Consider the following 26,156-nt stretch of genomic DNA (forward strand, 5'->3'; position numbering starts at 1 on the left):
GAACAGAAATTAAATGGATAATGAAATTAAAGCGAAAATGAACAGAAAGTGCCACAAAAAAGAATCATATTAAAACTTTCACATGCCCCCTCAGGGCTTGAGTGTCATTTGTACTTTATTAATCGAAACATATAACCAAAAGGGCCTTTCTTCTTTTGCTAAAAGGTCGAAAAGTTCAGTGTTGATCAAACTTCAAGGACTTCTTGCACCCCTGATCAATAGTCTAAAATTCAAAAATGATCATTTATCTCAGAATTATTGCGTAAAAGTAGTTTTGCCCTAATCAGTCCAAACTGATGCTTTATGGCTCACCCTAGAGTATATCAGTGTGTCACTGTGCCATGATCTCTTTCCTTTTAGAGCAGTATGAATTTGCATTTTTCATTAAGTGAACGTCTCTTAAAATTCTAAGACCACTGGTACTTTGAAATGGTCCCCACCCCGAGAGGGGAATAGCTGATAATTTTCGTTAGATGACTTGTAAACGGTGCCTTGAGTTTTGTCTTGGGGAGGGAGGAGGTCCAACATAAAGAAAGTGTAATTTTATTCGACTTTATTTGCTGGAAAAATCTTACCCCACCTCTATCTTCTGTTTCTTTGCAGCAAATAGTTATTGCTGACTCAAAAAGGGGGTACTATTTAAATGTTGACCGTTAAAGTATTGTGAAGTGTGCTGGTAGCGTTATTAATCCAAGAATCCTCAAGGGTTGCTTTCAATTCAATAAAATATATAAAAGTGTCACTCAATTGATTGGGAAACTGCAATTTATGCCTCTAACTCTGTATCTCAGCACGTCCTTAGGACTAAGCCTTTGTACATAATAAGCAAAAAATCAGGACATTGCTGTTGCGTTATGAAGACATTTTCGTTTCTATTCGAATGAGTCCCCTCCCGATATTCCACATCCAGCAGTTCAATACGATCACCCCATGTGAAAAAAATTTATACATCAGTGCTACCCATGGCGATTCTCCCCGTTGTTCCAGGCGGGAGATTGTGAACCTCTGTTTTAGGCTTTTGAACAAAAAAGAACGATAATTTACTCTCAATTTTAATTTGATTTCATTTTTAAGCGGTTTCTGCCTTACCTTAGAAATACCCAAAAATATTATAGATTACTGTTCAGATGAATAAAAATTGTCATTTGAAAACAGTGTAGCTCTGGAAATATTTCAGACATAACATTTCCTTGAAAACCCATTTTAAAACTTTCTGCTACTATGGGCCATAGGTTCCTCTTAATTAGGCTACTGTTGCCAAATATACAAATAGTAACTGCTGCTACCATGATTTGGTTCCCAAGATTAATCTAGTTCACTTTTCTTTCAGCAAGTTTTATGCTCTTTTGTTGGTTTTCCAAAAGCACATTTTGTTTCCATCTAAACTTTTGATTTGACGATACTGCCAAAAAAAATTTATTAAACTTACTAGATTCTGGCATATTCTACGCAAATTTCTGAGCCACGGATTCTTTAAAGGATAGCCATCATTTGAGACTTTTTATGCGTATTTATATAAGTTATTTAATTTTGACTCAATAAACTTATTATTTTTATTACTGAGTTTGTGGATACCTTTACTACAACGACTTAATATCATTCGATCTAGCTTAATCCCTGATAGCTTGATGACTTAACTGCCTAGTGTCTTGGCCAAGTGAATTTTCTTCTTTTTAGCAATCATGTTTTGAAACTTCGAAATGCATCCGAAAAAAACTGTTGTCCATCCCTTGAGAATAAAAAAAAAATCCAAAGATTGAAAATAAAAAGAGGCAACAAGTAAAAGCCAGGATTGCAAGAGCTTTTTCGTGCGGGAGTTTAGTTCTTCAAAATACTGATTTTTAATTGTTTCTCACAGTTTTTAATTTTTTTCTAAGTTTGTAACCTTCTTGTTGCATTAAGATTGACTTTACAGTTGAAACTTGAGACATACACGACTTTTAAAAATATTTCCCTCTTTCTTCATTCACTATGTTCAGCCAAGGTAGCCCCCCCCCCCAAAAAAAAATCAAAATTTTGACACTGTTCTACGCGCAGAGGCATGCCTAGAGAGAAGAGCTGTATCCTCCCCTCAGAAAATCCCATCTGTCCCTACAAAAATCAACAAAAATAAATGTAACGATAGGTTCTAACAAAAGAAGGTGAATAGCCCTCCCCCCAAAGATGGCCAAAGTTTCAACGCACGGGTCTACTTGTTGATCCGTGCAACTTTCCTAAAAACGAAATTCTTTGGATTTTCAGCATGAAAAAAGAAAAATGCTTAGATTATAGTTTATTAAAATTAAACAAAACGTTAATCAGGACAACCATGTAGGAATAAAAGCATTGCGTTAATTAAATCACAAAAGCTTGAACAATGTAAACGTTATGCAAAAATGAAGTTTCCTGAAATGAAAACGCTCTGCATGAACGAAAGTATAAAAATTATTTTTGGTATCAGCTAAGCACCATGACAAAAATAATTCTTTTTCACAAAGAAAATCAAATACTATCTTCGTAAGAGGTCCATAGATTAAGGCCGTGTCCAGAGGAGGGGGTTGAGGATTTGAAACCCCCCCCCAGCCCGAAATTTTGTCAACCCGTAAAAACTTAAATAAATGGGCACTTGTATGATAAACGCCCTACCGTTCAAGTTGTTCATTCATTGACGCATTAGAGAACCAGTACATCTCGTCAGTTCCTTTCAGCTTAGCGTGAGACAAGACAAAAAGAAGTGACAGAATAGATGGGAAATATAAATTTTGGCTATAAATTTGTACATTACGGGGGGGGGAGTATTTGGACAGTGTGAAGTTAGAAAACAATTCTTACTACATAATATGAAGAATAATTGTACTAACACATTAGACATGCAGACCCGCTATACTCTACCCCCACCCCCTTGTGCAAGTATATAGCCTAAATGTGTTACAAAATTATTATACTTTTATCTTATTCTGGTATATTTCATCAGGATTGAATGAGTGTCAGAGAAACATGTTAGAAGAGTATTAGGTAGGGCGTATATCATGCAAGTACCTAAAAAGGTATAAGAACATACTTTTTTTGTGTTTTTAAGGTTTTTTCGTAACCCCTGTCCCCGAAAAAAATCTTGGATACGGCCTTGTCATACAGAAATTACAAAGGCGAAAAAGAATCAAAACGATGCTACTTTCTTTCATAATGTTAACAGGTGAATCAATTAGTCAATCAATTAATCAATTAGATATTTGCACTATCATTCAAACTCTCATTTGACATTTTTATAACATCAGAACCTGTCATATTATCATCATTCACTTCATCCTTCATCTTTGAGTCATCTCTTTCTGCTGTACCGATATTTTCCGCACTACATTCATTGTTGTTAGCTGACGATTCACACTTACCACCTTCACAACCTTCTTCAACGTCCATTTCATTCTTAGTTGACGATCCCTTTTCAATCTTAGATTCTAAAAGGGAGATATACTTTTGTATTTCCTTTATCGTTTCTTTACGCACAGCTCGTACGTCTTCACCAGTAACGTCATCTAAACGGATCATAAGTCGTGTCAACATCTCATCAAGATAAAGGAACTCTTTATCAGACCTCTTCCCTTTGAAAGCCTCTATGCGACTAATAAGCGATTGCAGGTCTTTATTCACATCTTTTATTTTAGCAAGGTTACGTTCATGCTCTGTCAAAGGAGCCTGCTTTTCTGGCTCAGGAGGATGTGCAGAAGCTTTAGCTGCTTCTCGGCTAGGCGGACGTTGATCAGCTTTTGGTTCATGCTGAACTGGTCTCTGAAATTGCTTAGGAGTTTCAGCATCAGGCTGCTGAACTGAAGTTTTAAAAGTTGGAGGCATACGCTTTTCGGCTTTCAGCTCATGCTGAACAGGTATTTGAAATTCCTGAGGTCGTTCCTCACGACTTAATCTCGAACCCTTGAATTCAGCTCGCTGTGGACGAGTGAAAATCTGCCCAGGGGATTGGGCTCTAGGAGATTGCTGACGTGGCCTAATGGAACCTCGAATGGGAGTATTAGATCTGCTTCTCATCTCCTCATCCACACGAGGAAGCGGATTATCGCGTCCTTCAACGAATATAGGCACGTTACGGACTACTGGTTTATGCTGCTGCTCGGGTTGATTGGGTGTAAAATTGACACTTGACACAAAACTTTGATGGTCACCTGATTCTTCAGCTGTTGGTGGAGCTGACGCACATCTTTGTTCTCTATCTTCAACACTAGATGGCTGGTTTATTTCGGCTGTATTACTTTTTACTATGGGTTTCTTCTGATCCTGCTTCTTCTCCGTCTGATTCGGCTTAGCAAATTCGTGAACAACAGGAATCGGGATTCCATCACTGAGTGAGGAACCTAAAACAAAAAGTAAATTTAACAAATATAGCATATTAGATAGCCTGTTTTGTTTTTCTTTTCTTATTAATCGAAACATACAAAATTAGAAATACACCAAAGTATACCATCATACCGTCTTTTTCATGCGACTCGACAAATTATGACCAGAAACGTAAATTTGATTTTTCAAATCTTCTTCGCGTGGCAGAAACCAATTATTATGAAAATCCTTTACTTCTAAATACTACTTAGAACCTGTTCAAATTTTAGGGTCATTTTAAATTTCACAGAAAATCTTGCGCTTCCACAAACTGTGGGCTAAAATTCTTGTATTTCAACACTTTTGTACCGAATAAGATTATTAACTCTTGTTCAAAACATGGATACATATACTATTTCTTAAAAAAAACATATGCCGCTATCGCTTTCATATATTATTACTATAAAATTTACTACGCAATCCACTCAAGGCTGACACAAACACAAAAGACTTTTTCATTTCATTCTATTGCGTTGACATTCTTATACCCACAGATTTACCCAGTATACCTAAAGGAATTTCATAAAGCAAACAAATCTAAACTTCCGAAATGAACCTAACAAGAGCAGAATAGACACTGAATCAAAAAACCAGCCAGACATGAATGAAGGAAAATTCACCAATTGGATTGAACAAGTATCCTTTGCATCACAATAGACTTTGCCTTTCTGCAACTTCGATTTTCATTAGACATGCTGAAATGTTGTCTTAAATTAGACTGGGCGAAAATATTGATTGAATCTTTTGAAATTAAGTTGTTATAAATCGGGCATGAGAAAATGTCTCCTGTGTCTCTATTTATAGTCCAATTTCTGTTTATATATATAAATTTTTTTTTATCTCAACTGCTTCTTTAAAAGATTGCGATAGGCCTTTTACAGTAGATATTAAAGTTGCCTTTCTCAAAAGAACCAAATATTCTGGATTTTTAAAGATGTGGAGGGTCAAAGCAAACTCAAAGTTGTCATTTTTATTTCCGAATCTCAGAAACTCATCTATTGAAATTTTATGTTCATACAAGCGTTCCCCCAGTTTTCGATGAGTCCTACCAATGTGAAATTTCCCACATGAACACGGGACTCTGTAGACACCACTACCCAGTATAGGGTCAGTTTTATCCTTTCACGAGTTGAAAAAATGCTCAGCTTTTTGTTCAGATTAGAAAGAAACAGAGAGATTGCGTTTTTTTTTCCAAGTTTGTCGCTTAGTTTCGAGATGTATGGTAAAGTGGTGAAAGTTTTGTTCTCAATTGCCGGAGTAACTAAATCAAAGATTGACGGGCTCCCTATTTTCTTGTTTTATCTTTTTTCTTCTTCTTTTTTATTCCTTAAGCCCAATTTATAACAACTTAATTTCAAAAGATTCAATCAATATTTTCGCCCAGTCTAATTAAAGACAACCTGTCCTCATATCAAACAGTTCGTGGTAACAAACTGTAGTAAGGAGCGACCCAGCTCAATAGTAACCGAAACTCTAAAAAACGGAATTTTGATACCAATAGTTACATCAAAAGAATTGCATTTTATTGATGACTATATATATATATTTATATATATATATATATATATATATATATATATATATATATATATATATATATATATATATATGTTTCATCTTATTGATCGAATGAAGCATTACCTGTCGGAGGCTGGTGTCATCCTATTTGCAGATGACACTTTGCTCTTTCTAGCTGCGCCTTCGCTTGATGTTTTGTATAATAAAATTCATAATGCTGTCTCTGAATTTCTAACTTTTTCTCAAAAAAATTTCTTAACCCTAAACTTTTTTCATGATATTCTCTAGATTTTCGTCAAGTGTTGGCAATGATCAAATCATGGTTCGAGGAAATGTGATAAAAAGAGTCGCAACAACAAATATTTGGGGTTTTTAATTGATGAAAACCTGTCGTGGAAAAACCATTCAAATGCTATAGCTGAAAAATCAAGCAGAGGTCTTGGGGTGATGCGAAGAATTAAAAATCTAGTCCCAAAAAACATTCTAAAAATGGTTTATTTTTCTATATTTTGTCCATATATTAGGTACGGATGCTCTATATGGGCAAGTAATTTTGTAACATGTTTCAAAAGAGTACAAAAACTTCAGAATAGAGCTGTAAAATTATTATCGGAATTTTATGATTCTGATGACGTTCCTGCTCATGAGCATTTTAAAAAGAATAAGTTAATGGATGTATCCGAAATTCGTGATTACCAAGTTGCGACTTTCTCGTATAAATATTTGAATCGCCTGCTCACCCCTGCTTTTGAAAATCTTTTTACTTTTAATAAAGACCGTCATGATCATAATACAAGAAAAGCTGATAACTTAACCCATGAGTTTAGGAGTACTACTCGAGCACCTTTTGTGATTCGCCATTATTGTCCCCATGTTTGGAATATTTTGCCCGAGGCTGTGAAAAATGTGCCTAGTCTTCCGGCTTTCAAGCCACGGGTAAAGAAGTTTCTTTTATCTCGTTAATAAATTTGATGTAAGGCCCGTTCCAGGTTGTCATTCTATTCAAGGCATTTCCCTGATTTACTTGCTGTTAATTTTTTCTGTCTTTTTCTTGTCTTTTTCCTCTTCCTCTTTTTTCCTTTCTTCTTTCGTCAGTTGAGTTTCTTTTGTATTGAGTAGCGTGATTTGAATGTGGTTTTAATTAGCTGAGGGTGATAACCTCGCTTGCCCTTACAAGCTTATTGCCTCTCTTGGCAGGCGAATGGCGAATAATGTTTGTTTTCTTTTCTTAATAAAAGTATATATCATATCTCATCAAGTTTAGTTTTACCCAACAGAAGTTACGAGCCTGAGAAATTTTGCTTTACTTTAGAAAATAGGGAAAACACCCTTTAAAAGTGATAGAATCTTAACGAAAATCCCACCATCAGATTCAGCGTATCAGAGAACCCTACAGTAGAAGTTTCAAGCTCCTATCTACGAAAATGTGGAATTTTGTATTTTTTGCCTCAAGATAGATCACGGATGTATGTTTATTTGTTTGTTTGTTTTTGTTTTGTTTTAACTAAAGGTAATCTTATCGACCCAGTGGTCCTATAATGTCACGAGAGAGTTCATTCTGACAGAAATTAAAAGTTCTAGTGCCCTTTTTATGTGACCACAAAAATTGGAGGGCAACTAGGCCCCCTCCCACGCTCATTTTTACCCAAAGTCACTGGATCAAAATTCTAAGGTAGCCTCTGTATTCAGCATAGTCTAAAAACCTAATATCTATGTCTTTGGGGACGACTTACTCCCCCACAGTCCCCGTTGGAGGGGCTGCAAGTTACAAACTGACAAATGTTGCCATATAGTGATGGTTATTGGGAAGTGTACAGGCGTTTTCAGGGGGATTTTTGGTTGGGGGAAGGATTGAGGAGAGGGAGTTATGTGGGGGGAACTTTCAACTATCCATGGAGGAATTTTTCATGGGGGTAGAGAATTTCCATGAAGGGGATGCAGGATTTTCTTGCATTTAAAAAAAAGGAAAAAATAAATATGAAAAGTTTTTTCAACTGAAAGTAAGGAGCAGCATTAAAACTAAAAACGAACAGAAATTATTAAGTATATGAGAGATTCACCTCCTCCTAATACCTCGCTCTTTACGTTAAAGTATTTTTAGTAATTTCCACTATTTGTTCAACGGGCTTTGTGATTCAGGGGTCATTCTTAAGGAATTGGGAAGAAATTTAAGCTTTAGTGCAAAGAGCGAGGTATTGACGAGGGGGCGAACCCCGTCATACACGTGATATAAACACACGAATATAGAAGTTCGTTACGTGAGCTAACTCGTAAGTTATGTGCATCTTTTACTAATAAAAAACGTTCGTAAAAAATTAAGAGTTCGAGTTGCCTTTTTAAGTAACCAAAAATTTGGAGGGTAACTAGGTCTCCTCTCCCGCTTCTTTTTTCACAAAATCGTCCGATCAAAACAAAACCATTAGCCAAAAAATAAATAAATATGCAAATTTCGTATTAATTACTCATGTGCGGAGACCCAAAATCAAAACAAGCATTAATTCAAAATGTTCAGAAATTAAATAAAAAAAAAGTTTTTTTAACTGAAAGTAAGGAGCAAATACAACGTAGAGACAATAGGGAAAATTTCAAGACAGTGGAAATTATTTCTGTAGATATTTCAGCCCTATGTCCAAGGGCCGTCTTCAGCACAATACAAGAATAAGAGAGAAACTATATATATATATATATATATATATATATATATATATATATATATATATATATATATATATATATATATATATATATATATATATATATATATATATATATATATATAAAAGAACTTACATCAAATTGTGAGGATTAAAACTGAATAATTAAAAACACTTTAAAACTTTTTTTAAAAATAGCCCTAGCATCCTTACTTCAACGAAGTTCAACCAGGACTGGCGAAAAGAATGAAATGAGAATATAAGCTCATTCAAGCTGAAGAGAATAAAATGATTAGATGTAATTTCTTAAAGCTAATCTTGCTTGTTTAGCAGCCTGTCTCAAAGGCCTTTTCGTAGTTGGTTCAGACAAGGGGATGTTCCATCCTCGACAACCCGCTCTTTACGCTAAAGTTTTTTACTGTTTTAAAAAGTAGAGTTGAGAGAAAGAGTCAAACTTCAGCGTAAAAAGCGGGGTGTTGAGGAGGGAACAGCCCTTTTCATATACGGAGTAATTTCTGTTCGTTTTTAGTTTTAATATCGCTCCTTACTTTCAGTTAAAAAAAACTTGTTTTTTTTTATTTAATTTCTAATGAAAATCGAAAAGCGGGGTGTTGAGGAGGGAACAGCCCTTTTCATATACGGAGTAATTTCTGTTCGTTTTTAGTTTTAATATCGCTCCTTACTTTCAGTTAAAAAAAACTTGTTTTTTTTTATTTAATTTCTAATGAAAATCGAAGTTGCAGAAAGGCAAAGTCTATTGTGATGCAAAGAATACTTGTTCAATCCAATTGGTGAATTTTCCTTCATTTCTAGCTGGTTTTTTTATTCAGTATCATATTCTCCTCTTGTTAGGTTCATTTCGAAAGCTTGATTTTTTTTTTTTATGAGCACTGAGGACGACTTGGCGGAGATCCTTGTTAAAATATTTGATTGTTCTTCGTCTTCATTTTTGTCACTGGTTGAGGAAATCCTCGTTTTCTCGCCTATCTGATTTTATTTTTCATTTATTATATCCTTTCCTCTCTCGGTTTCATAGGCCACTTGAGTCCACCCCCTGGCTCAGCGACTGCATGATCTACTGGCGATAATAATCGTTTTCGGTGTTAAAATAACGTTAAAGAAGCCAAACAAAAAAGGTTTTTTTAATAAAACTAGAAAACGACTGAAAGGCCTAAAATGAATGAAGTCGTTCTTTTATATAATGAAACAGGACGTGAGTGCTGGCACCAACAAGCCCCCATCTGCAGTCTACAACTCTAAAGTTTACGAGGGGTTTCCTTAAATCAGTTTAGAATACATAAATTATAGCCAGTTAGCAGTTGCTTTTTTTTTTACTCGTCGTCTTTCGAATCATTTCAACTTAAAAATAGTATAACTCAAAACAAATGCCAATTCGGCCCCTTTTAGCATATTTTGAAAAGCTATAACAAACAACAACAACAACAAACAAGAGCCAAGAGCTCATATGGCACTTGTGACTAGGTCGAAGTCTAAAATTAGACTCGGTACAAGAGTTATCGATTTCATCGTCCTAGCACGTCAAGAAGCACCGAATTCGCCAAAGCACTAGAAATCCCTCCAACTCCTCCAAAGAGATCGGATCTGGTCCGCTTATGTCAATCAGGTATATATAACTTGAACTTAAACTCGAACTCGCCAAAGTCCTAAAAATCCCCCCACTCCCCCCAAAAGAGAGCAGATCCGGTCCGGCTATGTCAATCACGTATCTAAGACTTGTGGTAATTCTTCCCACCAAGTTTCATCCCAATCTCTCCACTCTAAGCGTTTTCCAAGATTTCTATTTCCCCCTCCACCCTCTATGTCCCCAGATCCGATCTGACTTGGAAATGGAGAATCTGAGACATGAGATCTTTCTATATATCAAGTTTCATTAAGATCCAATCACTTGTTCGTAAGATAAACATACCTTCATTTTCACGATTTCTCATTCCTCGATCCCCCTCCCCCCAGATGGTCAATTGGGATACAACTGATATCAAGTCATTTTGTGCAGGTCCCTGACACGCCTACCAATTTTCATCGTCCTAGCACGTCCAGAAGCACCGAACTCGCCAAAGCACTGGAAATCTCCCCCTGCCCCTATGACTCACCCAAAGAGAGCGAATTTGGTCAAATTATATCAATTACGTATCTAGGACTTGTGCTTATTCTTTCCACCAAGTTTCATCCCGATCTCTCCACTCTAAGAATTTTCAAGATTTCCGATTTCCAAAAGTTCCGTTTCCCCCTCCACCCCCCTTGTCCCCGGATCTCATCCGAATCGAAAATGAAGCATCTGAGACATGAGATCTTTCTATATATCAAGTTTCATTAAGATCCGATCACCCATTCGTAAGATAAACCTACCTCCAATTTCATGATTTCCCCTCCCTCCAGCCCCCCCCCCCCTAGATGGTCAAATCGGGGAAACGACTGGTATAAAGTCAATTTGTGCAGGTCCCTAACACGCCTACCAATTTTCATCGTCCTAGCACGTCCAGAAGCACCCAACTCGCCAAAACAGTGGAAATCTCCCCCCCTGACTCCCCCAAAGAGAGTGGATCCGGTTCAGTTATATGAATTACGTATCTAGAACTTGTGCTTCTTTTTCCCACGAAGTTTCCTCGATCCCTCCACTATAAGCGTTTTCCAAGATATCCGGTTTCCCCTTCCAACTTCCCCCATTATCAATGAATCCGGTCGGGGTTTAAAATAAGAGCTCTGAGACACGAGATTCTTCTAAATATCAAATTTCATTAAGATCCGATCACCTGTTCATAAGTTAAAAATACCTAACTTTTGATTAAATTTTCCGAAATATCCCCCACCCCCAACTCCCCCACGGAGATCGAATCCACTCCGATTATGTCAATCACGAATCTAGGATTTGTCCTTATTCTTTCCGCCAAGTTTCATCCCGAAATCTCCACTCTAAGCGTTTCCCAATATTTCCGGTCTTTCCCTCCAACTTCCCCAATGTCACCGGATCTGGCCAGGATTTAAAATGAGAGCTCTGAGACACGAGGTTCTTCTAAATATTAAATTTCATTAGAATCCGATGAGCTGTTCATAAGTTAAAAATAAACCCCATTTCTCTTTTTTTCCGAATTAGCCCCCCCCTCCAACTCCCTAATAGAGATTGGATCCGGTCCGGTTATGTAAATTACGTATCTAGGACCTGTGCTTATTCTTCCCACCAAGTTTCACCCGATATCTCCAATCTAAGCCGGTTTCCCCGGCTTAAAGCCTATTTCCGGTTTCCCCCTCCAACTCCCCCTAATATCACCGGATCCGGTAGGGATTTAAAATATGAGCTACGAGACACGAGGTCATTCTAGATCTGATCACCCGTTCTAAGTTAAAAATACACCATTTTTCTAATTTTTCCGAATAACGCCCCCCATCCCAACTCCCCAAAAGAGAGCAGATCCGGTCCGGTTATTTCAATCACGTATTTAGGACTTGTGCTTATTCTTCCCACCAAATTACATCCTGATCTCTCCACTCTAAGCGTTTTCGAAGATTTCCGTTTTCCCCTCCCACTCACCATGTCCCTGGATCCGACCTGAATTGAAAATGGAGAATCTGAGAGTCATGAAATATTTCTATATATCAAGTTTCATTAAGATTCGATCACTCGTTCGTAAGATAAACATATAAAAATTTTCACGATTTCCCATCCCTCCAGCCCCCCCCCCAAGATGGTCGAATCGGGAAAACGACTGTTATCAAATCAATTTGTGCAGGTCCCTGACACGCCTACCAATTTTCATCTTCCTAGCACGTTCAGAAGCACAGAACTCGTCAAAGCACTGAAAATCCCCCCAACTCCCCCAAGGGAGTTGGGGGAGTTGAACGGAGTTGAACGTTGGGGGAGTCTCCACTCTAAGCGTTTTCCAATATTTCCAGTTCCCCCACCCAACTACCCCCAATGTCACCGGACCCGGTCAGGATTTAAAATAAGAGCTCTGAGTTATGAGATCTTTCTAAAATATTAATTTTCATTAAGATCCGATCATCCGTTCGTAAGTTAAAAATGCCTATTCTTTTCTACTTTTCCGAATTGACCGAAATAACCCCCCCCCCCACAACTCCCCCAAAGAGAGCGGATCCGTTCCGGTTATGTCAATCACGTATCTAGGACTTGCGCGTATTCTTCTCACCAATTTTCATCCTATCTCTCCACTCAAAGCGTTTTCCAAGATTTCCAGTTTTCCCCTCCAACTCCCCCCAATGTCACCAGATCTGATCAGGATTTATAATAAGCGCTCTGAAGCACGAGACCCTTTTAAATATCAATTTTCATCAAGATATGCATCACCCGAATTAATTTTTCCGAATCAACCGTCCCCCACTCCCCCCCAGACGGTCGAATCCGGGAAGAGACTATTTTTAATTTAATCTCGTCTGGTCCCTGACACGCCTGCCAACTTTAATCGTCCTAGCTTATCTGGAAGTGCCCAAACTAGCAAAAGCAGGACTGACAGACAGACAGACCGACAGAAATTGGTAAATACCAAGTGCCATAAAAGCAAACAAAAAAAGCGACCTTCAAAAAACAGAATAACAGCCGATGTTCCATGTTTTCTATGCACTATTATTTAGGCCAAAATGATCAGAACTAAATCCAAAATAAGCTAAGTCAATCCCCTACGGCAAATTTAACCAAAACTATTCTAAAATCTACATAAAACAGCATTTTCAACGAGGAAATTAATTTTGTTAAACACACTAAACACGAAGTGGAGAATTAATACGCGTGACAACACAGTATGTACGAAAAAATGGCAAATACCATTAAAAATATTTACACAACACTGAAAAAATCCCCTCCCCCCAAAAAAATCCAAGAGAATAAATCTTATTTTGATGTATGTTAATGTTCTTCCACAAAACTTGGAGGGAAATAAAAATCTTGTAATCCTATTTGCAGATGTAATTCTAGATGCTGCATCTGTTAAAGGGGGGGGGGGAATCATGCACTTGGATTGAAAATTTCGTTATAACTATTATTTCAGTTAATCGACGTTCTATTTCTAATAATTAGTACCAAAGTTCACAAAAACCGAATTTATGGTTTTCGGGCACTCTAAACGTGTTACTAAAAAAAATCATATCACATTGAGGCCAATCATATCGTTATTTAAAAGTTTTTTCCAATCCACTTAATGGCTTTTGGATGCATATTAAATAAAAAAAACAAGTTTTTCTTTTAACTGAAAGTAGGGAGCGACATTAAAACTTAAAACGAACAGAAACTACTTCGTATATGAAAGAGGCTGCTTCCTCATCAACGCCCCGCTCTTTACACTAAAGTTTGACTCTTTCTCTCAACTCTTCTTTTTAAAACAGTAAAAAACTTTAGCGTAAAGAGCGGGGCGTTGATGAGGAAGCAGCCCCTTTCATATACGAAGTAATTTCTGTTTGTTTTAAGTTTTAATGTCGCTCCTTACTTTCAGTTAAAGAGACTTGTTTTTTTATTTAATTTTTGAACGTTTTTGAATCAATGCATGTTTTGATTTTGGCTCTACGCAGAGGAATAATTAAAACGAAATTTGCATATTTATTTTGTTGGGGCTAAATGGCTTTCTCATAGTTTTGATGGAATGATTTTGAGAAAAAAGGAGCGGGGGAGGAAGCCTAGTTGCCCTCCGATTATTTGGTTACTTAAAAAGGCAACTAGAACTTCTAATTTTTTTACGACTGTTTTTATTAGCAAGATATACGTAACTTATAAATTAGCTTACGTAACGAACTTTTGTATTCTCATGTTTTTATTACATACTAGCTGTTGGGGTGGCGCTTCGCGCCACCCCAACACCTAGTTGGTGGGGGCGCTTCGCGCCCCCCCCCAAGCCCCCCCGCGCGCGTAAGTCGTTACGCGCCATAATAGTTACGCGCCATTGTAGTTGTGTCCCTATGTCCCACCTGTGAATATAGATATATATATATATATATGGTTTTAACTACGTAAAACTTGCGAATATACAACATTCTTTGCTGTCCCATTGTCTTTGCATGTAAATAGATTGTCAGGTTATCCCCCTGTTTCCCCCGGTGTCCCCGTTGTAGTTGTGTCCCTGTGTCCCGGTCGTCATTTATATTCCCTGTGTCCCGGGTCCCGGTCATCATTTGTATCCCGGTGTCCCGGTCTGTATATACATTCGTTTTTTAGTTTTGTTTTTCTCCTTTATTTTTTTCCTTTTTTTTTCTTTTTTAGCTTATTTAGATTTTTAGATTTTTTAGTTTTTTTTATTAGTTTTTAGTTTTTATTTCTTTTTAGTTTTTTTGTCCCGGTCGTCATTTATATCCCCCTGTTTCCCCCGGTGTCCCCGTTGTAGTTGTGTCCCTGTGTCCCGGTCGTTATTTATATTCCCTGTGTCCCGGTCGTCATTTGTATCCCGGTGTACCGGTCTGTATATACATTCGTTTTTTAGTTTTGTTTTTCTCCTTTATTTTTTTCCTTTTTTTTTCTTTTTTAGTTTATTTAGATTTTTAGATTTTTTAGTTTTTTTATTAGTTTTTAGTTTTTTTTTCTTTTTAGTTTTTTTGTAGTTTTTACCTTCTTTTTAGTTTTGTTAATTTTTTTTTTTACTTGTGTCCTGGTCGTCATTTATACTCCCTGTGTCCCGGTGCTTTGTTGATTGCTAATCGAACATTCCTTTTGTCCTGGTCGCTTTCTCTTTGAGTGTCGTCATTTATTTTTTTCTTTTTTAGTTCTTTTAGTTTTTACCTTTTTTAGTTTTTTTTTAGTTTTTAGTTTTTTTAGTTTTTTACCTTTTTTTAGTTTTTTTAGTTTTTTAGCTTTTTTATTTTTTTTATTAGTTTTTAGTTTTTTTGTAGTTTTTGCCTTTTTTTTTAGTTTTTTGTCCTGGTCGCTTTCTCTTTGAGTGTCGTCATTTATTAGTTTTTTCCTTTTTTTTTTAGTTTTTTATTGGTTTTTACCTTAATTTTAGCTTATTTTTCAGTTTTTTCCTTTTTTTTAGTTTTTTTTTATTTTTTATTTTTTTTAGTTTTTTACCTTTTTTTAGTTTTTTTAGTTTTTTTAGTTTTTTAGCTTTTTTACTTTTTTTTATTAGTTTTTAGTTTTTTTTTGTAGTTTTTGCCTTTTTTTAGTTTTTTCAGTTTTTTTTTTAGTTTTTTATTGGTTTTTACCTTTATAGTTTTTTTAGTTTTTTAGCTTTTTTATTTTTTTATTAGTTTTTAGTTTTTTTTGTAGTTTTTGCCTTTTTTTAGTTTTTTCAGTTTTGACGTCACCTAATCCAGTTTTTTCAGGTGACGTCACCTGACACATCCATCCACACATCCATCCACACATCCACAGACAGACAACTTATTTTTATATATATAGAAGAAGATAGATATGAGGGGTTCACCCCCACGTCAGTACCTTTGAATCACAAAAGCCGTAGAATAAATAGTTGAAATTACTAAAAATACTTTAGCGTATTAGGAGGAGGTGAGCCGCTAATATGCGTAATAATTTCTGTTCGTTTTAAGTTTTAATACTGCTCCTTACTTCCAGTTAAAGAAACTTTTTCATATTTATTTTTCCATTGTTTTTTTTAAATAATGCTAGAAAATCCTGCGCTCCCTTCATGGAAATTTTCTTCTCCCATGACAAATTCCTCTATGGAAAGTTCCCCCAATATGTCCCCCTCTTCTCAACCCCTCCCCCAACCGAAAAATCCCCCTGAAAACGTCTGTACACTTCCCAATAACCATTACTATATGTAAGCACTGGTCAAAGTTTGTAACTTGTAGCCCCTCCCACGGGGACTGTGGGGGAGTAAGTCGTCCCCAAAGACATAGTTATAAGGTTTTTCGACTACGCTGAATAAAATGGCTATCTCAGAATTTTTATCCGTTGACTTTGGAAAAGTAATTAGCGTGGGAGGGGGCCTAGGTGCCCTCCAATTTTTTGGGTCACTTAAAAAGGGCACTAGAACTTTTCATTTCCGTTAGAATGAGCCCTCTTGCAACATTCTAGGACAAAAGGGTCGATACGATCACCTCTGGGGAAAAACAAAAAAACAAATAAACACGCATCCGTGTTTCTATATTTCTACATTTCAACATTTCCACATTTCGTGTTTCTACATTTCAAAAATTCTACATTTTTGTAGATAACAGCTTGAAACTTCTACAACAGGGTTCTCTGATACGCTGAATCTGATAGTGTGATTTTCGTTAAGATTCTATGACTTTTAGGGTTGTTTCCCCTTATTTTCTAAAATGAGGCAAATTTTCTCAGGCTCTAAACTTTCGATGGGTAGGACTAAACTTGATGAAACTTATATATTTAAAACCAGCATTAAAATGCAATTCTTTTGATGTAGCTATTGATATCAAAATTCCATTTTTTTAGAGTTTTGGTTACTATTGACCGGGTCGCTCCTTACTACAGTTCGTTACCACGAACTGTTTGATACAACCGTTAAAGGTACATCAAATGAAGCAGTGTGAACACCTCCAGAATTCTTGAATATGTGAGGTTTAAAACACATAATAGAAGTTAACATATCGATATGATATTTTCAAGTCCTTCCAATGACTATTACAAGAATCCCTGTTGATTCTGCCCCCTTCTTCGTCTTTTAGGCGTTCTAGGATGTAGGCCTATGGAGGAATATATTTTCAATTTGACACCAAATACCCCAAATTTTAAACTTAAAAGTTAAATGGTAAAACTCGAATTGTTTATTCCCGGTAATTTCAGCTGAAGATAAAGAAGGAAATATTCGAATACATTATTAAAATTGGGTACTTATCGGTTATATAATAGACATTGTACAATTTCGATCGCGAATGACGCCAGCATGACACAAGAAACTGGTCAAGCAACTTCTTTATATCACACAATTAACTTTGGTTTGGCTGCAAAATAAATTGTAGCTATGTTTTATTTAAGTATTTAGTTTGTATTTTGGTTTGGTTTATGCAAACAAATTTGGGCTATATATTTGCACATTAGGGGGAGGGGGGTAAAGCATAGCATACATCAAATATAGTAATGGTTAGTTTACTTATTTGATATATGCTATGCTTTACTCCCACACCCACCCCCCCTAATTTGCAAATATATAGCCCAAATTTATTTCTAAACTATTATACATTCATCATATTTTATTTCATTTCATTAGCATTAGTCGAACTTCACTTCCCGAGTGTCTAATATATACCCGATAAGTACCTTAAAATATAGTTGAGTTTCTTTATGTTTATTTAATTATGCCCATTTTGTGGTAGCATTTCTATGAGTTAATGTTGTTTTTGTTTTTTTCTCTTTTTTTACACGATCTTCTTTCGTTATTATTATGATTCTGACAAGATATATTGGCATATGTTCTGCTATCTATATAGCCAATTGAGCCCTGCCCTTGGTAGGGGGTTAATTTTTTGTTGCTTTAAGTGAACTAAATAAAATAGCTGAAATGCAATAAAATACAATGTTTTCCATGTTCGTGTGCTGGATCTTTATAAAGTCCAAGATTTAAGGACCCTGTCCCAATGTCCCAGCGTTTGCTTCCCAGTATTATTTATGAAGCAAAAATCGTTTACTTCACTAATTTTATATTCATTTACTGCAATTAACAAATAATTGGCTGAGTTAATTAGATGAACGTGTTTTGGGAGAAGTTTGAGCAAATCGTGTAAGATAAACAAATGGCTTTGCCAGCAACAAGTTTTGAATGTGTTTCCCAGAATAAAACCAGTAAATCATTTTGCAACAGCATAGAAACTAAATTTAGCCCAAAGTGATCTGGAAATACTTTCCCAGATAAAAAAAAAAGTAAGGGCAGTGACGCAGCGAAGGGGTGCAGACACCCCCGGGCGGTGCTTTCCAATGGCCAGCACGGAGAGAAGAGAAAAAGAGAACAAAAAACAAGGATCAATCTTCCAAAAATAAATCTATGCAGTTAGATAATGCTATAATTATCCCTATCGTCTTCTAAAACATTCTGTTTTAAGGCAAAGAAGAATAAGACCAGGAAATAATGCAACAACATAGCACTAAATTTAGGCCAAAGTGATCTGGAAATACTCTCCCAAATAAAAAGAAAGGGTATTTCTGTATTATTCAGAACACACTCAATAAGTGAAGTTAGGTTCTTTCATGAAACGAACTACGATGCAGGTACATTTTAATTAAATATTTTACATATAGAGGTGGTTAGGTTGGGTCAAGTTAGGTATTTGATATAATGCACCCCACCCCATCCCCCTAATGTGCAAATATATAGCCCAAACACTTCCAAAAATGTTCCTTTTCGTAAGATTATAAGGTCATGATCTGTCCATTCACGCACTATTTTGCTGTGGGCAGCAACCCCTTATCCTGGAAAAATATAATTGCCTCTTTTCAGTCTTTGCTAAATCCAAAATCTTCTTTTCAAAATCTATGTTCAGACACTATCTTCTATCACTATGCGTAGCAAACTAAATTGAGTTTTGTCTTTGTGGCTATGAAACCTGATTTTCTCAGCAAAATTCTTGAATGTGTTCTGAATTGAATCAATTGAATAATGAACAAGTACCAAATGTTTAATTAAAATGTACCTGCGTCGTAGTTTGTTACACGAAAGAACCTAGCTCCAGGGGCCGGCACGGAGAGAAACGAAAAAGAGAACAAAAAACCAGAATAAATCTTCAAAAGATAAATCTATGCAGTTGAATAATGCTATAATTATCCCCTTTGTCTTCTAAAATAGTCTGTTGTAAGGCATAGAAGGGGGTGATTATTCATTAGACTCAGGAGGGGATGCACTTTTAGAGTCCAACCAGGGCAGCACGCAAATTGCTAGATAGCTCTTAAGAATGTTGGCATTTTGTGGAGGCTAGGGGTGGGCCAGAATATCCACTTTCGCTGTATAGGAGCCAGTATCATTGGATTTTTTATTTTTTGCAAAGAAAAAACAGCTTTTCAGGTCTTAATGTACCAAACTATTTCCAAGCTTATAGTTTGAAACCAAAAATTAAAAACCTAGTTTCAGCAGCGCTGTTAATCTAAGACTCTTCGTCCTTGACACCCATTGGCTACCCCAACTACCCCAACACCTACTCTAATTAGAACATCGTTTCAATAAATAAAACTCATGTAACATTCTGCAACGAAATGGCAAATTAATTAAGACCGCTGTGATCTAGAAACACCTTTATCAAGGCCTTCCAAGGGCTAAATTACAAACAAAAAAATTACTCTCCGAAATTCAATAGAATCAAATGAATAAATGGTAATGTAAACTAATTTGGAAAGATGTGGTGAATAATTTAAGGTTATAACGTTCTACCAGAATAATATCTACCTAAAACAAAATCTAGTTTAAGCTTTTCTGTGTAAACTATAAAATCGGCCTTTTCGATGAAATATTGGCGTTTTCATGGCATTTAAGTTATACCAAGGACATCACAATCAAAGCATATTTAGCCCCTTGGACCCAACTTAGGTCTATTCATACCTGAAAACTCAGACGTCCCAACTGAGTCTTCTCTTGGTTGTTTCAGAATTATAAATTTTTTGGGACAGTGCCACATTTTCGTCAGTGTTGCCAGGTCAAACTAATTAAAGTTAGATATGACAACCCTTTTCGTCTGCAAAACTTCCAACAGTAACAACTCCTTGATTCCCTTGAGCCTTCTAAAGATGTTTGGTGCCATACGTGTTTACTTGTGCTATTTTATAATTGATAACACTATTATTAAACAGTACGTGGTAACAAATTGTAGTAAGGAGCGACCCGGCTCAATAGTAACCGAAACTCTAAAAAATTGTATTTTGATATCAATAGTTACATCAAAGGAATTGCATTTTAATACTGATTTTAAATATATAAGTTTCATCAAAACTAGTCTAACCCATCAAAAGTTACTAGCCTGAGAAAATTTGCCTCATTTTAGAAAATAGGGAGAAACACCTCCTAAAAGTCATTAAGTCTTCGTATGTTTGAGTACATAGTATGTATGTAGTACATAAGTTTTTGCTGTTTTAAAAGGTAGAGTTAAGAGAAAGAGTCAAACTTTAGCGTAAGGGGCGCGGCGTTGAGGAGGAAAAGCCCCTTTCATATACGGAGTAATTCCTGTTCGTTTTAAGTTTTAATGTTGCTACTTACTTTCATTTTAAAAACTTGTTTTTTTTTTAATTAATATAAGTAAGATCTATATAACACTACAGGAGTGTTGCTCTTGAGGTGGAAAAACAACACTTAAAAATAGTAATAGCAGGCTACCCTTTGATGCGCGAGGAGTTCGTACAAGAATTATCTGAGTGATAGATCATATAAAAACAAAAGGAATGTAAAGAAAGTGGAGAAAGCGTTAAAATATGAACTAGGAGGTGTGAAGTGGAGGATTGAACAGAGCATTTTAGTGGTCATACGGCACTTCCATTTGGCGGAAATTATTAAAAAGCACGTAGATATGGAAATAGCTTTTGAATGAGACATTAAGCATCTCTCTATGATGTTCTGGTAGCCCGCTAGACCTGCTGAAAAAAAGAAAAGCAAGAGCCAAGAGCTCATATTCCGACGAGGTCGGAAGAGCCAACATTTCGCAATCTTATCGCGGTGATGTTTTTTGAGGCTACCATGATAAACACCACTGCGTGGGATTCTTATATGCTCAATTCAATGCTCTGTTCAAATTCGCTACTCTAACAATGCCTTTGTCATTTTTTCGCTATTTTTTCAATGAAATACTAAAAACAGGCAATTCTCAATAAAAAGACAAAAAAAAATCCAAAACCAAAGGGGAGGCTGCAAAAAATGTTGGGATGCACACATCCTCCTCTTTCCCCAATCGACACCAACGGGTACGTCTAAACTGTGTACCAGTGAGAAAGAAATGAAATTATTTTAATCTAACAATTAGGTTGAGAACTTGCCCCCTATGCAGTTTATAGGGGATGAAATTAAAAGGGAGATTAATTTATAGAAGTGGTAGTAGTTATTTAATAATGAGGACACTTAAAACAACTTCTCTAGATATACAGTGGCAATTCCAAAAAACTTGAAGGCGAGGTGACATAAGGCAAGCAAATATTACACCACTGAACCAAAATATTGATTAAATCTTTTATATGTGAAGCTGAATACAAGGTATCGGAAAAAGATACAATCAAAACTTTTAAGAAGCTATTTTTAAATAGAAAATTTAATAACAAGTATTTTTCAATGAAAGTATAAAAAGATATATTTTTCAAAATCAATGAGGGGAGGCAAAAAAAAACTATGGGTAGGAAGAAGGGGTCCTGGTAGTAGCTACTATATTTAGAAAGTGCTGAATGGGGAATCCTACGTTAGGATATAACTCTTTTGTTGATTATAGGATTTAGTTCAAACCGTTTAAAAGGGGTTTAGTACCCGTACTAAGCTCACTACTCACTAGTACTCGCAGTGCTTCCATCATCACTCCTTCTGCCTGACAAATTTCTTCTTCGTTCTTTCGATAATCCATCCTCATCTTCTTCAGTTGTGAAAACTCTTTGAAAGGGTTGAGGAACTCGATTGAAACGTTGACGGAATTCCATTGGTATGCGAGAATCCTAATGAAGAAAATAATAAATTAAGAATTAAAATCGTATTTAAAGAAATACTAGGCATAGAAGCAGTTCAAATGCCAAAAACATAAAATGTAGTGTGGTCAAGCATAAATAGAGCGTAATTACACGTCTGATGGAATTCCATTTGTATGCGAGAATGCTAGGTGAAAAAAAGAAAAATATTAAGTACTTAAAATCGTACTTAAAATGCCAAATCCATACGTAGTCTTTAAATTTGGTCAAGTATAAATAGAGCCAAATTATACGTATATATGCACAAAAGAGGCGGGCCACCTCCCGGAATAGATTCAAATACCTTTCCCTGTGAAAGGGAATAATTTGGGACCAAAAGCTAAAATTATACATTTTGACTTGATAATTTGACTAATTGATTGTGCGTTTTGACATCATTTTTGATAACAGAAACTTCGCTTTTGAAGCATGCTGTTCCTCAAATTTTCCTTTACATTCGTGTATGAATTAGCATATATGGTTTATTTAGTCAAGTTTAAATATATGCTCCTGGTACTAGATAACTTCGAAGACCACACTGCCTTTCCATGACGAAAGTAAAACAGTTCAAAATAGGGATGATACCTTTTTATTGACAGTGAAATATAAAATTATTTAACTGGATATTTCGAACACATATACAGTGTTCATCATCAGCATCCAGTTAAATAATTTTATATTTCACTGTCAATAAAAAGGTATCATCCCTATTTTGAACTGTTTTACTTTCCTCCTGGTACTAGGTTTCGGTATGTTATTTTTCCTTCTTTGTCAACAGTCAGACCACAATTTTACTTCCGTTCGGTAAACACTTTTCAGTTTCAATTCATTTAATTCAGATATCAATTTAACTTAATACAATTAATATTGTTATTGTTAATATTCAATTAATGTTCTATTCATCTTTAACCTTAGTTCCTCTATTGCCTCCAGAGGCACACAGGCCTATCCACCGGTTAGCTTTAAGCATTCCATAGAGTAACTCAGAACAGATAAAAATTACTCTAGAACAGTCTAGACCTTATGTGACCATTAAATAAAAAAAACTTATTTTTTTAACTAAAAATAAGGAGCGACAATAAAACTTAAACCGAACAAAAATTACTCAGAACATGAAAGGGGCTGTTGCCTCCTCAACGCCCCGCTCTTTGCGCTAAGGTTTGACTCTTTCTCTCAACTCTACTTTTTAAAACAGTAAACAACTTTAGTGTAAAGAGCGGGGCGTTGAGAAAGGAACAGCCCCTTTCATACACGGAGCAATTTCTGTTCGTTTTAAGTTTTAATGTCGCTCCTTACTTTCAGTAACAAAAAATTGTTTTTTATTTAATTTATGAATGTTTTTGAACTAATGCATGTTTTGATTTTGGCTCTCCGCAGATGAATAATTAAAACGAAATTTGCATATTTATTTTTTTGGTTAAATGGCTTTCTAAGAGTTTTGATAGAACGATTTTGAGAAAAAAGGAGCGGAGGAGGAGGCCTAGTTGCCCTCCAATTTTTTGGTTACTCAAAAAGGCAACTAGAACTTTTAATTTTCTACGAACGTTTTCATTAGTAAAAGATATATGTAACTTACGAATTAGCTTACGTAACGAACTTCTATATTCATATGTTTTTATTACGTATATGAGGGACTTCGCCCCCTCGTCAATACCTCGATCTTTACACTAAAGCTTAAATTTTTTCCCCAGTCCTTAAGAATGGCCCCTGAATCATAAAGGCTGTAGAATAAATAGTTGAAATTACTAAAAAATTAGCGTAAAGAGCGAGGTATAAGGAGGAGGAAAACCCTTCATATGCGTAACAATTTCTGTTCATTTTAAGTTTTAATGTTGCTCCTTACTTTCAGTTGAAAAACTTTTTCATATTTATTTTTCATTGTTTTTTTTAAATAATGCTTGAAAATCCTGCACCCCCTTCATGGAAATTTTCTTCCCCCATGACAAATTCCTCCAACGAAATCCCCCTCCCAAAACCCCCTCTTCTCAACCCCTCCCCTTCAACCTCCAATACTTAATTCAACTGAAATTGTTGATTTTTCATCCTAGAATGAAGAAACGTGTTATTTTAGCGTCTGCAAACACACGCAGGAAGGAGAATATGAATGCATGCCTGAATGTCTTAACCACTCTAAATGGAATTAAGTTATTCTAGCATCTCTGTGAAGGATAAGCAGGAAAGAGGAATTGAATACATGGCAGAATATCTTAATTCAACTGGAATTGCTGATTTGCCACTCCATGACTTAAACCTAATGAATAATATGATAATTATGTTATTGTGTAATCTAGATATTTCAGGAATTGTAATTGAATAAAGAAGGTCTTATTGTAGCATCTATAAAGGATAAACAGGAAGGAGGAATTGAATTTACACCAGAATTTCTTAATTCAACTGAAATTGCTGATTTGCCACATTATGACTTGAAACTAAAGAATAAAGCGATACTTACGCCAATGCATAATTTAGGCATTTGAGAAGGCATAGGCAATGGAATATTCCTGGTTGTCACTGGATTATATAACAACATAATTAAAGCAAAAATATAACCATTGGGGAAAAGCTGGGAAGCAAGTTCATTCGGTATCTATGACGTCATACGAAATTTTACACATGCACTTTAATGAATCTGAACAGCTAAAGCAAAGGGCATGGAAAAAATGTCTGATGTAATGATGAACGAAAATGATACACAAGAAAATCTCGGCTAGAGGACATGCGAGTACAAGCATTACAACAAAACCCAAATGAAAAAATATGGACAAATAAATCTGCGATTAGAAGAAAAGCAGTAGAAATGATCAAAGCGAATAGTAAAGGTAATCTGCAATTAGAAGAGAAGCAACGGTGATAATCAAAACGAGTCCCAGGAGAATATAAATCCTATAAAATAGATCATTCTTATGATATACTAGCTGTTGGGGTGGCGCTTCGCGCCACCCCAACACCTAGTTGGTGGGGGCGCTTCGCGCCCCCCCCAAGCCCCCCCGCGCGCGTAAGTCGTTACGCGCCATAATAGTTACGCGCCATTGTAGTTGTGTCCCTATGTCCCACCTGTGAATATAGATATATATATATATATATGGTTTTAACTACGTAAAACTTGCGAATATACAACATTCTTTGCTGTCCCATTGTCTTTGCATATAAATAGATTGTCAGGTTATCCCCCTGTTTCCCCCGGTGTCCCCGTTGTAGTTGTGTCCCTGTGTCCCGGTCGTCATTTATATTCCCTGTGTCCCGGGTCCCGGTCATCATTTGTATCCCGGTGTCCCGGTCTGTATATACATTCGTTTTTTAGTTTTGTTTTTCTCCTTTATTTTTTTCCTTTTTTTTTCTTTTTTAGCTTATTTAGATTTTTAGATTTTTTAGTTTTTTTTATTAGTTTTTAGTTTTTATTTCTTTTTAGTTTTTTTGTCCCGGTCGTCATTTATATCCCCCTGTTTCCCCCGGTGTCCCCGTTGTAGTTGTGTCCCTGTGTCCCGGTCGTTATTTATATTCCCTGTGTCCCGGTCGTCATTTGTATCCCGGTGTACCGGTCTGTATATACATTCGTTTTTTAGTTTTGTTTTTCTCCTTTATTTTTTTCCTTTTTTTTTCTTTTTTAGTTTATTTAGATTTTTAGATTTTTTAGTTTTTTTATTAGTTTTTAGTTTTTTTTTCTTTTTAGTTTTTTTGTAGTTTTTACCTTCTTTTTAGTTTTGTTAATTTTTTTTTTTACTTGTGTCCTGGTCGTCATTTATACTCCCTGTGTCCCGGTGCTTTGTTGATTGCTAATCGAACATTCCTTTTGTCCTGGTCGCTTTCTCTTTGAGTGTCGTCATTTATTTTTTTCTTTTTTAGTTCTTTTAGTTTTTACCTTTTTTAGTTTTTTTTTAGTTTTTAGTTTTTTTAGTTTTTTACCTTTTTTTAGTTTTTTTAGTTTTTTAGCTTTTTTATTTTTTTTATTAGTTTTTAGTTTTTTTGTAGTTTTTGCCTTTTTTTTTAGTTTTTTGTCCTGGTCGCTTTCTCTTTGAGTGTCGTCATTTATTAGTTTTTTCCTTTTTTTTTTTAGTTTTTTATTGGTTTTT

At 35.7% G+C, this 26,156-nt stretch overlaps 1 protein-coding gene across 3 annotated transcripts in view; it reads right to left on the reverse strand.

Moving 5' to 3' along the window:
• Positions 1–2,259: 2,259 nt before the first annotated feature.
• LOC136025890 (BAG domain-containing protein Samui-like) overlaps positions 2,260–26,156 on the reverse strand; it is a 47,753-nt gene continuing 23,856 nt past the window's right edge. For all 3 annotated transcript variants that reach the window (XM_065701939.1, XM_065701937.1, XM_065701938.1), the window contains exons 2-3: positions 21,918–22,077; positions 2,260–4,343 (exon numbers count right to left, since the gene is read on the reverse strand). In XM_065701939.1, coding sequence (XP_065558011.1) covers positions 3,202–4,343; positions 21,918–22,062 — 1,287 coding nt within the window. In that variant the 5' untranslated portion in view covers positions 22,063–22,077 and the 3' untranslated portion in view covers positions 2,260–3,201. The remainder of the gene's footprint in view (positions 4,344–21,917; positions 22,078–26,156) is intronic.

This window comes from Artemia franciscana, chromosome 4 (genome assembly GCF_032884065.1).
Source record: "Artemia franciscana chromosome 4, ASM3288406v1, whole genome shotgun sequence".
Lineage (NCBI taxonomy): Eukaryota > Metazoa > Arthropoda > Branchiopoda > Anostraca > Artemiidae > Artemia > Artemia franciscana.